This window comes from Canis lupus, chromosome 20, assembly GCF_011100685.1.
Source record: "Canis lupus familiaris isolate Mischka breed German Shepherd chromosome 20, alternate assembly UU_Cfam_GSD_1.0, whole genome shotgun sequence".
NCBI lineage: Eukaryota > Metazoa > Chordata > Mammalia > Carnivora > Canidae > Canis > Canis lupus.
This window is the reverse complement of record NC_049241.1, coordinates 40969150-40981559: the sequence shown is the minus strand read 5'-3', so window position 1 is coordinate 40981559 and position 12410 is coordinate 40969150. Positions and strand designations below refer to the sequence as shown.

The window sequence follows — 12410 nt, the reverse complement described above, 5'->3', positions numbered from 1 at the left end:
CATGAGAACAGACCTCAAGTGCTGTTCTTATACATTCTCTCCAGACCCTCTGTGTAATTCCAGTTGTCGTTCCAGTTCCATCATTACGTCTCCTGCCATTGCCCACCATGTGTCCTGGACCCTATGACCTCCCTACAGAGGCTTCAATATCTCCCCTGGACTGTGGTGTGGCTATCAGCTGCACTGCAGACACTTGGGTCACTCCTATAATGGCAGGCCTCTTCAGGGAAAGGGGTCCAGCTGGTGACAGCTCACATGAAAGCCAGAGATCCTAGCTTGGTGCTTGGTGACTTTCCAAGTTCCTTTACATGACAGGAACATTCCAGACTGAATGAAGGTCATCCATCTTGATTACACAGTAGCTACAAGAGCTAGAGCCCAGGCCCATTGGATACACACATACATGCACCCAGCTGCCCAGGAGTACCAATGCGCAGCTCCCCCTACAACCCTGAGGATGCCAGTGCAGCGCGGGCGCATGCGCATGCGTGGGCACACACACACACACACACACACACACACACACACTGACCTCCCTGCCCCGGGGGGACAGTCCTGGGTCCCCGCCAATCCGGCCCTTGAGGTTGAGCTCACTCTCCCCATGCCGGCAGAGGTAGATGGAGCGGGGGGTCACATGGATATTCATGAGGTAATATACGATACGGCTCTGGATGTGATCAGCCACACGGTTTACCACATAGCTCTGCCCCACGTCCATGATCTTGATGTAGGACAGATCCCTTTGCAGAGAGAAGGTAGAGAAAGACCTATGAGTGTGACTTGGCCCTCGAGGGCTTATCCTGCCAGCCATAGGAACTAGCTGCAGAGCTGTGCATTTCTGACCACCAGAGTTGAGATCACAACACACAGGACCAGCAGCTGGTATGCAAGTGACAGGGGTGAGGAGGGAGTAACACATGTGACATCCAGACAAACCCCATGAGAGGTGCTCAACACTTGTCATGTTTCCAAAAGGTGACATCCAAAGCACAGGGTCAGTAATACACATTGTGACTTTCACTGCTGCTGTGTCCCCCGGACCCCGCTTACCTACCTCCGAGCTTTCAACGCACAGTCTGTAAGGTAAATAAGAGATAGTTTTTTCCAGGATTGACCTGGGGGTAGCTGGCAAACGCTCCTCCCCTCCGCTTCCCTGGCCAGCCACCCCTGCCCCTGCCTTTCCTTGCTTCCCCCTGTAACCCAGCTCAGCCTCTTCCCTTGGTTGCTTATTTGCTCGGGCTGGGCAGCATGATGGTTGGGAGGACACGCTCGCCTCGCTCATCTGCTTGTTTACTGGGTGTTGGGGAAGCAGCAGGAGGAAAGGCGGAGTTTCTCAGGCAAGTGTTCTGGGCTGGCCCAGGATGACCATTCTGAATGTTCTCATCTGAGTTCTCACTGTCTGGCCCCAGTGCATGGGTTTAGTTTAGGGTTGTTACATCAACACCAATAAAAACAGCAGCCCCATTAACTAAGCGAGGAATCCAACAGAAGCTGCCCCAGTAAGCCTCTCTCGTGCAATCACATAACAGAACCATGAGGAAAACCACTGTCCTGGGGTGACTGGAGAAACATAAAATACCACAGCGGCCCAGGCAGTGGGTGGCAGCTGGCTTGAGCTGGCCACAGAGCCTGGCCAAGGAGACTCAGCCAGTGTAGGAATTATTCTGCAAAGACCCAGAGAAATCATTCCTCTTCCAGGCACTTGTTCTCCTGGGCTCGTAGGCAGTAGATGTTCTCATGTTGATTATACAGGACCCTCACCCAAGTTTATATTACAGCCTTTCACTTAACACTATGTAACTTACACTGTCCCATGTGTCTTCGCTCTGAGTTGTGACTATGCAATACTTTACCAAGGGGCCACAGTGTTACTTACTTAACCACTGTCCCCACTTATGCTGTTATACAGAAGCTGGCGAACTATGGCCAACAAGTCAAATTCAGTCAGCAGCCTGTTTTTGTAAATAAACTTTTATTGGGACTTGCTCATTTGTTGACATATTGTCTATGTTTCCTTTGCACTACAATGGTGGAGTTAAATAGCTCAACACAAACTGTATGTTCCTGAAGCCTAAAATATTTGTTACCTGACCCTTTACAGGTAAAGTTTGCTACTCTAAGAGCCTCAGCTGAATACCCCTTGTGGGCCTAAAGACCCCTCCCCACCCAACACTTCCTCCTGCTGGGTCTGCCATTCCAGAATGGGCCACATGGGCCACTGCCAGCTATGCATAGACAGGATCTGGGCACTCCTTCCCCCTCACCCCCACCCCTGGCTCAAAATACAGACTACAAATTTAAAGAACATGTAATGCTTGCAAATGCCTTGCAGGAAGACCTTCTACATAGAAATTAGGCTTGATTTTATAAGGCAATAGCAGAAAATTCTTTCTTTCCTTCTTTCCTTCCTTCTCTTTCTCTCGTAAACTCTACGCCCAATGCAGGGGGCTTGAACTTATGACCTTGAGATCAAGAGTTGCATGGAATAACAGAAAATTCTGACTTGCGGAGCCCCACATAAGGTAATAGGGGTTCTGCAAGTCACCTCTGGCCCACGATTTCTGCCCAAAGGAAAGAAACAGGGTCAGACCATCTCTGCCAGTTGGGATGGCCCCTAAGCCACCACCACGGCAAGTCACAAGGAAGCAGCCAAGAGGGGACCCTCACCACCCACCATCATAGTTGCAGGACATGGTGTTCTCCTCACTCACCTGTCAAGGTCCTCATCCAGTGACTCATACGAATTCTCATAGCACTCAATGCGCCGCATGAAATCTTCCGTGGCCTCATCACTATCATGGTTCACATAGTCAGGGCTGCCCAGTTTCACTTGCTGCCGAACCAGGCACAGAGCAAGGACACATCAAGGTTGGCAGCCAGGCCAGGCCAGAGACCAAGGAGACTGCTGGGCGCGGGGCGGGGGAAGGCTAGGCCAGAGGCCAGGACAAGACTGGGGGTGTGAGGCTGGAGGCCAATCCCAGGAGACTGGAGGCCAATCCCAGGAGACTGGTTCCACTAGGAAGAGTCCAGCAGTTCCCTGATCTTAGTTCCCACGCTAGTGTGCCAACAGAATATTACTGGGGAGCCTAAGATTGGCGTCCTCATCTTTGTGGCACAGGGGGAGGTGAGGCCAGAGGGGCAAGGGGCTTAGAAGCCTCTTCCCACCTGAACCATCTCCCCAAACCCAGATGTTCATTCCTTGGATAAACAGGGAGTAGGGTAGAGAAGTTGAATCTCTTTCTCTTTCAAAATATGAACATCACTTCCTACCCCCCATCTCCAGAGGCTGAAGCTCCATTCTCACTGTGCAGGGAATTATGAGGGGGAAGAGAGGGGAAGGTAAGACGAGGGAACATGAATGAATGCCACCTGGTGACACAGCCTTCTACCCAAGTGGTCCTTGGGAGTCTCTGATCACCTGATCCCTGTGTTGTACTGCCTCCCCTCTCCTGCCCCCAAAGTTCAAGAAGACCAAATCAGGGCTGGCCTAGGCACCAGCCCAAACCTGGAGAAGGACCTCGCTGTCATATGCTCCCTCAGCTACGTTACTGCCCCCACAAGGTCAGGTATACCACTCACCACGATGTTAGCAGCTATGACCTCAGGATCCACACAGATGGACTCCACAAAAAAAGTCTGTGGCAAGGACAAGGCAGGCAGGACAGAAGGAATCACAGATACGTTCAGGGCACTGGGCCTGGGTCCACGGAGTTTCCCCCTCACATAGGGCCAGGGTGACCCCAAGAGGGTGAGGGCACGATAGAGAAGCCCCGACCCAAACCAGGTGCCACCCCATCCAGGATTCTCCCACAATGCCCACCTTCCCAGAAAGAAAACCCCAGATGGAGAGGAAATAGCAACCCCTAGATCCCACATTCCATTCTGGAGCCTGCTGGCCTGATGCCCACGCACATCAGGAGGCTGTAAGAGGGTTGGTCCCCAGAGGGTCTGAACATGCCACAGCCCAACCAAGGAGGTGAGCCAAAGACACCTCACCTTGTAGCCATTCTGTTCTCCAAAATTAAAGATGGTTGCTCTCCGTTCTCGGGTGGTATTTGTTGCATCGAAAACCTAGGACCAAACTGGGTTAACTGGGACTCTGGCCCTGGAGCAGGGGGGAGATCAGCCAACAGTGGCTGCACAGGGACCAGATTTCTCACAGGGACCAGCTGGTGCCCAGGCCACCCACCCGGCCACCCACCCGGCAGGTCCTTTAGACCTGCAAGGGCTGAGCTAGGCCTCCCCTTCCTTGAGGAACATGCCTCAGGGAAGCTGGAAGGGGAGGGGCCTGTGCTCCCAGCAGGGCGGCAAACCCTTGGCACATGGGACGGCAAACCCTTGGCACACGGGGCACACTCAGCACTGCCCCACGTGTGGCGGGCATTCGCTTCATGCTTGACCACCAGGACTTCCTGTAAAACCAGTTAAACATGGAGAGCGGAACCACTGTTTATTTCCACTCCATCCTGAGACTCCACTAAGATGGGAAAAGAAAAATAAAGAGAATGGGAGAGGAGATATCAATAAAATTCTGGTGACTGACTCAGAGAAATAGAGAAAACTAAACACAAGCCCTCACCCACCAGAGCACACCCACCTGTGCAGAAGTAGGAGAGTCAGGAATGGGTCTCAGGTGTCTCTGAGAAAAGGGATAAGTGCGCAGAGGAAAAAGGAAGACTGCCTGGTGGTACAACAAAGAGCAGATAGAGCCCCACGCCCTCTCCCTGTCTCACGAGGCCAGGGGCCCACCTGGGGCTCCCCAGGAAATGCCCACAGCCTGTCCATGTGCCCTCAGGGGTAACCCACTCGCCTGCATGTCTAGAAGCAGCTTCTAGAGCTGCTTTTAAGCAGCTTCCAGAGTTTTTTAAAAGGGCCTTCAACCAGGGCTCACTGGATGCTCCAGCAAAACTTCTAACATGAAAAACAGAGACTAAAAAAAATAAAAGGAACTTTGAGAAAATGAAGACAGAGCCTAGAACAGAAAGTAGTGTCAAAAAATAAATAAGCCTTACAACTGTTATCTAAAGGGAGATACAAAATACTGTAAGTAACCATGAAACAAAAAGAGTTCTGAAAAATTGGAACACTCCGAGAATAAGAAATTTAGAATTTAGAAATTAAAATGTGATCACAGAAACTGTTTGAAAATGCAACCAAATGCTTGTAAGATAATGTTGAAAAAGTCTCCCTGAAAATTGAACAGAAATGGGACGCCTGGGTGGCTCAGCAGTTAAAGCTTCTGCCTTTGGGACAGACGTGATCCCCAAGTCCCAGGATCATGTCCCACATCGGGCTCTCTGCAGGAGCCTGCTTCTCCCTCTGCTGTGTCTCTGCCTCTCTCTCTGTGTCTCTCATGAATAAATAAATAAAACCGTAAAAAAAAAAAAAAAAGTAGAACAAAAATGATAGAGATAGGAAATAAGGAAAGAAAAAGATAAAGATTAGGGCTGAAGCCCAGCATGAAGCCACCAGAAGTTCTAGAAAAAAAAAAAAAAGAAAGAAAGAAAAAAAAGCTCAGAAAATGGGAGTGGAGCAGAGAATCAATTGTCAGAAACTGGTAGGGGTGGTTTATCAAAGTAATAATACATGAGAATCTTCCTGACCTGTTAGAAAAGAGGCTCCCACTGAAAAGGGCCACCTTGGGACCCAGCATGGTGAAGATGACCCACCACAATGTCCTAATTTCTTTCCCAGAGAAAAGGGCAAGAGCAGCCCCAGTTCCCTCTAAGAGATGAAACTTTTAGGAAGATCAGCAAATCAGAATGCCATCAGATTTTGTCACAGCTACTCTGGAAGCCATAATACAACAGAGAGATGCTGTAGAAATTCTAAAGGAAAAATACTTCCCACCTATACCCAACCATCAACTATGAGGATACAGAAGGACATTTCCAGACATGCAAAGTCTCATGCAAGAACTTCCCAAGTACCTTCCTCAGGAAGCCACTGGAGGATACACTCCAGTAAAACAAGTCAGTAAACCAAGTAAAAAGAAGACATGGGGTCCGAGAGCAGGGCTTCAACCCAAGAGTTGGGAGAAGGGAATTCCCAGGGTTCCACACACCGAGAAGTTGATCGATCCAGACAGAGCTGGGAGAGTAAGGGCTCCTGGAGGCATGCCTCCACAAGGAAAAGCAAATGAAAAAGCGGCTCCTGTGTTTGACTGCATAGGGTTAGGGTAGGGGCCTTTCCCAGAGGCACCCGTGCTCAGCTTTGTTCCACTCATCCATCTGACAGGAGGAGCCAACACACAGCTGGAATTCCATTGCCCAGGATTCAGCTGGTTCCCAGAACAGTCACTAAATGTGGGGCAGGATTCTCTCCACCCCAGGAGAAATCACATTGGCTAAAGACTTAGGTAACATGATAGCACATGTGATGACCAACAATGTGAGTATTTGGAAGGAAGTCCTACAGGGTCAAATGCAACCACAAGCCCAGAAGGAAATTCCCAGCACACATTCAGCCTCCTCCTATGTAGTAGTGGCTGCAGACTTCCTCCCAGGGCCTGGCAGTCGGGGCCACACACCCTGCCTTCCCTTCCAGGTTCCCGATGAGCAAAGGGCTAGCGATATATAGGCTATCACATGTCACTCCCAGAAGTCACCATGATGTTACACTCACCGCCACATGTCCCCCCTCCTCACTAAGGAACCGCCGGACATCACGGAGGGCTGCCAGGGCACACTGCCTTCAGAAGAGAAAACACAAACACACACACACACACACACACACACAAAAAGAAGAGAAAACACAGGGTCAGCCCAGCACCCAAACCCGGCTGCAGGAGGGCAGTAGATCAGAGATACATCCTACCCCAGACAGGAGAGGGCCCAGTCCCTGGAGCCCCTTCTCTTTTCAAGGTTTCTCTTTCCTTGAGGTCATTTTCAGTGCTTTTGCCAATTCTGATCCTCTAAGTGAAAGGCTATATGCTCCGGGCCCCTGGGAATATTTTTTTAAAATACCACTTTTCTGGGACGCCTGGGTGGCTCAGTGGTTAAAGCGTCTGCCTTCAGCTCAGGGTGTGGTCCTGGAGTCCGGGGATGGAGTCCCCGGCATCGGGCTCCCTGCATGGAGCCTGCTTCTCCCTCTGCCTATGCCTCTGCCTCTCTCTCTCTCTCTCTGTCTCTCATGAATAAATAAAATCTTTATAAAAAAAAAAGAGTAAAATTAGATCTCCTTCCATTTGTTTGGTCTTCAGATTTTGTATATAAACCCCCAGTGCATCCAAGGACTGTGCTATCGGGGCTTTCACTGGGCCAGACCAGGCCACCGTGCCCAAGCATGGAGGCACAGGCCAGGCAGAGCAAGGGGCAGCCTGCTGGGGTCATGGGGAAATTGGTGGCAGAGCTGAGTCCAGGTCCCTGGAAGAAGCTCTGCTCCTAAGCCTCCTTGTGACCTATCTGTGCCCCAAGAAGACCCCACCCAGTGGGTCTTTCAGTTAAAACTTTAAAGAGCTTTCTTCTTCCCCCAAAAAAACTGGATTCTGAGAGTCCAGGAAACTGGCATTGCTGGAGCCATTTCTAGCCACCCACATCAAGGACCATGTTTTGGGCTAAGATCTGTGGGTTGCTCTGGCTGAGGCAGCACCATGTAAGAGGGGGATCAGGGTTCTAATGGAGATGTGGAAGGTATAGCCTGGGACCCTGAGTGTACGGGGGGTATGAGCATGGGGCAATCTTGTGGAACTGAGCCCTTAACCTGGGCAGACTGATGCTAACTCCAGGTGGACAGTGTCAGAACTGAACTGTTAGCGACACATGCATGCACCCATGGGTGTGCATGTGCCTGCCCACAGGTGTGCATAGGTGCTCATGTGTGGTAGGAGACTGAGAGCATGAGTATGTGCCTTATGGTGTGTGTGTACACGTGACCAGCACGTGCACATGTGACTGTGCACACCCTTTCCTGGACCTTCCCAGTGTCAGGGACAGACATCAACATCGTGTAGCTCCAGGAACCTCAACAATGTATGATCACCTAGGTGTCTGGGAAATCTAGCCTTTTCTTTTCAGGCTTCCCATTTTAAAAAGTCTGATCCTTCTATTTTGCCAACTATCTGCAGGACATTTGGGGCTGGTTATTGGGAAATGGTCCTGAAGCCCTGGCGCCAGACCCAGACTTTAGATCCAGGAGGGAAGGTTTCTAGGAATAGCCAGAGGGTGTGCCTACAGAGAGGCACATGTGAACCTGCCCCTAGCTTCTCCTGCTGGGGCCTCTGTTCCAGCTGGGTGACCCTGATCTAGCTCCCCAACTTCCCCAAGTCTGGGTTTCCCCATCTGAATTAATCCCAATACTCCTACCTTCGATAGGAGGCCTGAGCAGAATTACTAGTGAGCCCCAGGGGTGCCAGCTTCCTTATTCTTCCCATAAACACTTTGGATTCAAACAGACCTGGCTTCAAATTCAAACTCAGTGTGATCCTACACAGGCCCATCACTTTCAGACCTCACCTCTGAATACGGGGGAGTGAGGTGACACAACGCCTGCCCCACTGCAGGGAAGAGCCAATAAGCTAGCCAGTGCCCATAGCGTGAGGTAGTTGTAGAATTTGCATTTGATACAGCCTCTGATCTACTAATTGCGTAACGCTAGAAAGATGAACACAACAGTTTTTAGTGGTATGGGCTTAGATTCAAGTCTGGGCTCTGTGAAATAACTTGTTATCTTGTGTGAGACTCCTGAGCCTCAGCTTCCTCATCTGTAAAATGGGAAGAGGAGTGACAATCGGGCATCATGCACAGCAGGAATTCAAATATCAGTCCCCTCCCTTTGTCTGGGTCACTGGATTGTCCAGCCTCAAGTTTCACACACAATTCGGCCACAGGCCTGAACATCAGACTCCCCTTCCCTTTTGGGTGCAGCCACTTGGCCCAGCCCCACTGACGCAAGAGCCAACACTGGGGAAGGACCACGCCCCACACTGGGGAGCTCTTGCCCCCTGGTGGCCAGAGACAGAGCAGGCTGCCTAGGACCCAGGCCTGGGCAACAATCTGGCATCTTCTGGCCTGGAGCTCTTCTTGATTAGGGGAGCTCACTAGAGCTGGGCCAACCTCTGCTAAATGCCCTCCCACCATGGCTGAACCCAAAGCAAGGACAAGGAAGCTTCTTGATCCCTCAGCTGACACCTGCCAAAAAGACCACAGCAGAGATCCTCAGACAGCCAGCAGGTGCTCCTGGTTCAAGTCTGAATAGGGCGGGGAGGGAAGGAGGTAGGGTGTCATATGCAAATTCCCATCTCACGAATGTGAGCAGGAGGGTGAAGTCTGAGCCACAGGAAAGCGAAGCCAAGGCCTGTCCTACACGTGCCAAAAACATGCCAAGCACATGCCAAACATGCTCCAAATATACAGTTTATCCTGGGGCAAGGGAAGGAAGGCTGCAGCTCTGGGCTCCATCCATCCTTTTAGCTTTGGGAGAAGGTGCCAGGAGGTAGGCCCACTCTCACTCTGCCTCATCTCTGAGGACTGTGTCCCTGCACCCACTCACCCCCCCCCCCCCCCCTGCCACAGGCCATCCCCATGGAGCACCTGGGGTAAGCAAGTGAGAGGTTTCTGTGCAGCCAGCCCCTGCCCCGCCCTGGCTAGGTCTCCTCTATCTCTCTGAAACCCCGTATTCCCCTTCCATAGGACGTCCTTACTAAGGGTTCATGAGTCCTAGGGCACAGCCAGCCACCAAGAGGCCATACGCCCTCCCCACTGTCTCCTAATCCAACACATCCCCAATACCACCATATCTTGAGAGGTCAAGAGACCAGCCCTGTCACAGTCCAGTGGGGCAGAGTAAGGCCAGGGCTCAGGAGCAGCTGGGTGCCCGGGCTCCAGGGCCTTCTCTGTAAACACACATAATCACACACATATACTCACTTCCTGATTTTCAGGCCCTCTTCGTTGTCTGGAAGGAAAAACTCAAACGACTTGTATGTCTTGACCATTTCCCGGCGATACTGGCCAACGTTGAATTCTGGGGGAAAGAAAGGCTCAGCTTTCACACAGCAGCAGCCCTCCCCCCGTTCTTGACCTTGACTCACCCCAGGCTAGCCTTCTCTCTTTCCCCCTCTCCCCACAAAGCCCCAAGGCCCCTTTGGAAGCCGAGGTCAAGTCTCACCTCGAGTAGGCACGCCAATCCAGTTCAGGTAGCGAGTCAGCTTCTTAGAGATGTATGTCTTGCCCCTGGCGGGCAGGCCTACCATGACAATGAGCGTTGGGCAATTGGTCATGCAAACTGAAAGACAAGGAGCTGGTGTCAGATAAGGGCTGGGATGCCTCCGAGGGTGCCCCTCCCTCTGCTCCTGTCACAGGACATCAGACACACCTTCCAGGCCTCCTGGCCTCAGACCCTGGTCTCAAGCCACCACTGGCATGTCCCTGCTGCCCAGGCCTGTCTGGGCTCCAGTAGATGTAGCAGAATCTCACCAGCCCCTTATCCTGGTGTGCACGGCAGATATAAAGCTGGACCTGCCACACCCCTGAATGAACGTGCAGGACAAGAGCCAAAGCCCAGGGGATATTCGACACCCACCTATTATCGGGGAATCCACACCCCACCCGTGCAGCCATTCAGCATTCCTGATAGCACAGTACCACTCCTTACCCTCCCAGTTGGGAATTTCGCCTCATTGTGTACAAAGCCCAGCTCGTAAGCTGCTTCTTCAGTGAACCCTTCCTCCCAGCCACCTCTGCGCTGCCCTGGTGCACTCTCTCCCCCAGGCCCGGTCATCTCGCCCATGAGTTGGCCCCCTGCACCTGACCACGTGGAGCATAGGCAGCCCCGCAGGATCTGAGCTGTTTGGGAACATGAGGTCTGGCACAGAGTTGGTGCTCAAAAATTATGGGGAAGGGAGTGGCGTCTCGAAATCCCCCAGGGTGAGTGCCACCAGGGGCTGAGGCCAGAGACCCAGAGCAATGTCCACAAGGACTGTCCCTCTGACAGCCCACCCCCCTCCATCCCATGGGCCACCAGCCAGAGAAGCTGCCAAGGTCGGAGGCAGGGACATGTCTGGACAGCACATCCCCAAACCCTGGCCTACCAGGACAGACACCAAGGCAGCAGAACTACCAGCCTCACGTGACTCAGCTCTGCTTTCAGTCAGCCTCACCTCAGAAACCTTAGGAAGCTTTCTTTTCCTCGTCCCCAGCACCTGGGCCACAGACAGACGGCCGATGTGGAGAACCCCAGGGCTCTCTACAAGGGCCTTCTCCTGGTAGTCCTTCCTGGACAGACTGCTGGGCCCCACCCCTCAGGCTGTCTCCCTCACCGGAGCTAGAGCATAGAGGCCGCAGGGGCAGCCCTGTCTGTGGGGTCAGGAGTCAGGTCTAGGTTCCTATCCTGACCCTGACAGCTCCTGGCAACTCTGAGCCTTGGTGTCCTCACCCGTAAAATGGGATGATGATCAATCCCCCAGTGAGGCCTTGCACTACCTCCATGTAAAAGCCAAAGCATGTCTGAGAAGCCATGCCCTCTGCCCAGCCCTGGCAGGATACCTGCTAAGGACGCAGGTGCACCTTAGCACCAACTGCCCTTGGCATGTAGGGTGCAGAAGCACCCATCTGTCTCCAGCTGGGCCCTGCAGAGAGGTAAGGGGACCCACTTGCCAGTGTGGGCTCTGTTGCTCTTATACATGACCTTTGGGCAAAGGTGACCCAAACTATGAGCCTCGGGGGAGGGAAGGAGAGGATCCCACGGAACACAGGCTGACAGTGAACAAGAGAGAACTTGCAGAAAAACCTCAGCATTGGCTAAGGTGAGAGAAAAGCAAGTTAGGCAAGGCCCTGCGTCCCGAGGGCCAGTGACACTGGGGCCTGTACCGTTTGCACAATCGCTGGCCGGGGCTCTCAAGCAACCAAAGGGCAGTGAATCAGCTACTAAGCATGGGGGAAACCTGCACACTCAGCCTGCTCACTTCTCCCCACAGCTCCATGAAGGGCTCTCCCATGACCTCAGGAGTAGGATTCTACACCTTCTCTTCACATCTTCTATCTTCCCAGAGACACCCCGGCCTCCTCTCCCAGTGTTTGGTGACAGGATCCCCTGGCCCCATGCACAGCCGCTGTGGGCAGGCAGGGCAGTAAACCAGGGCTGGGTGCGAAACAACAGCAATAAATTACCTATCATCTCTGTTCCTCAAGATAAGCTCCCAAGGAAATGACCCAAAGAAAGGTCAAAGTACAAGAAGTGTATTTGCAATAATAGCTCTGCTTACAACAGCAAAACATAAGCAAGCTAGCAATAGAGGAATTACAAACTGAGGCCCACAGAGGGAATGTGCTACAGCGCCTGAACAGAGCATTTGCACCAGGTGAGCTGGCTGTGTGGCTAGAACTGCAGCTCTGGGCACTCGAGAGCCTCGGCACTGAGCAACCAGGTGGCAGGATGCACCATTTAAAACAAGAGAGATTTGCAGACATGTC

At 52.3% G+C, this 12410-nt stretch overlaps 1 protein-coding gene across 6 annotated transcripts in view; it reads right to left on the bottom strand.

The window, feature by feature from the left end:
* PFKFB4 (6-phosphofructo-2-kinase/fructose-2,6-biphosphatase 4) overlaps positions 1–12410 on the bottom strand; it is a 33931-nt gene that overhangs the window by 14264 nt on the left and 7257 nt on the right. For all 6 annotated transcript variants that reach the window (XR_005374946.1, XM_038566539.1, XM_038566541.1 and 3 more), the window contains exons 2-8: positions 10108–10224; positions 9867–9963; positions 6625–6691; positions 3997–4071; positions 3580–3636; positions 2712–2833; positions 533–740 (exon numbers count right to left, since the gene is read on the bottom strand). Coding sequence is in view for 5 of the 6 variants with exons in the window: in XM_038566539.1 (XP_038422467.1) it covers positions 533–740; positions 2712–2833; positions 3580–3636; positions 3997–4071; positions 6625–6691; positions 9867–9963; positions 10108–10224 (743 nt within the window). In the remaining variant the exon portion in view is untranslated. The remainder of the gene's footprint in view (positions 1–532; positions 741–2711; positions 2834–3579; positions 3637–3996; positions 4072–6624; positions 6692–9866; positions 9964–10107; positions 10225–12410) is intronic.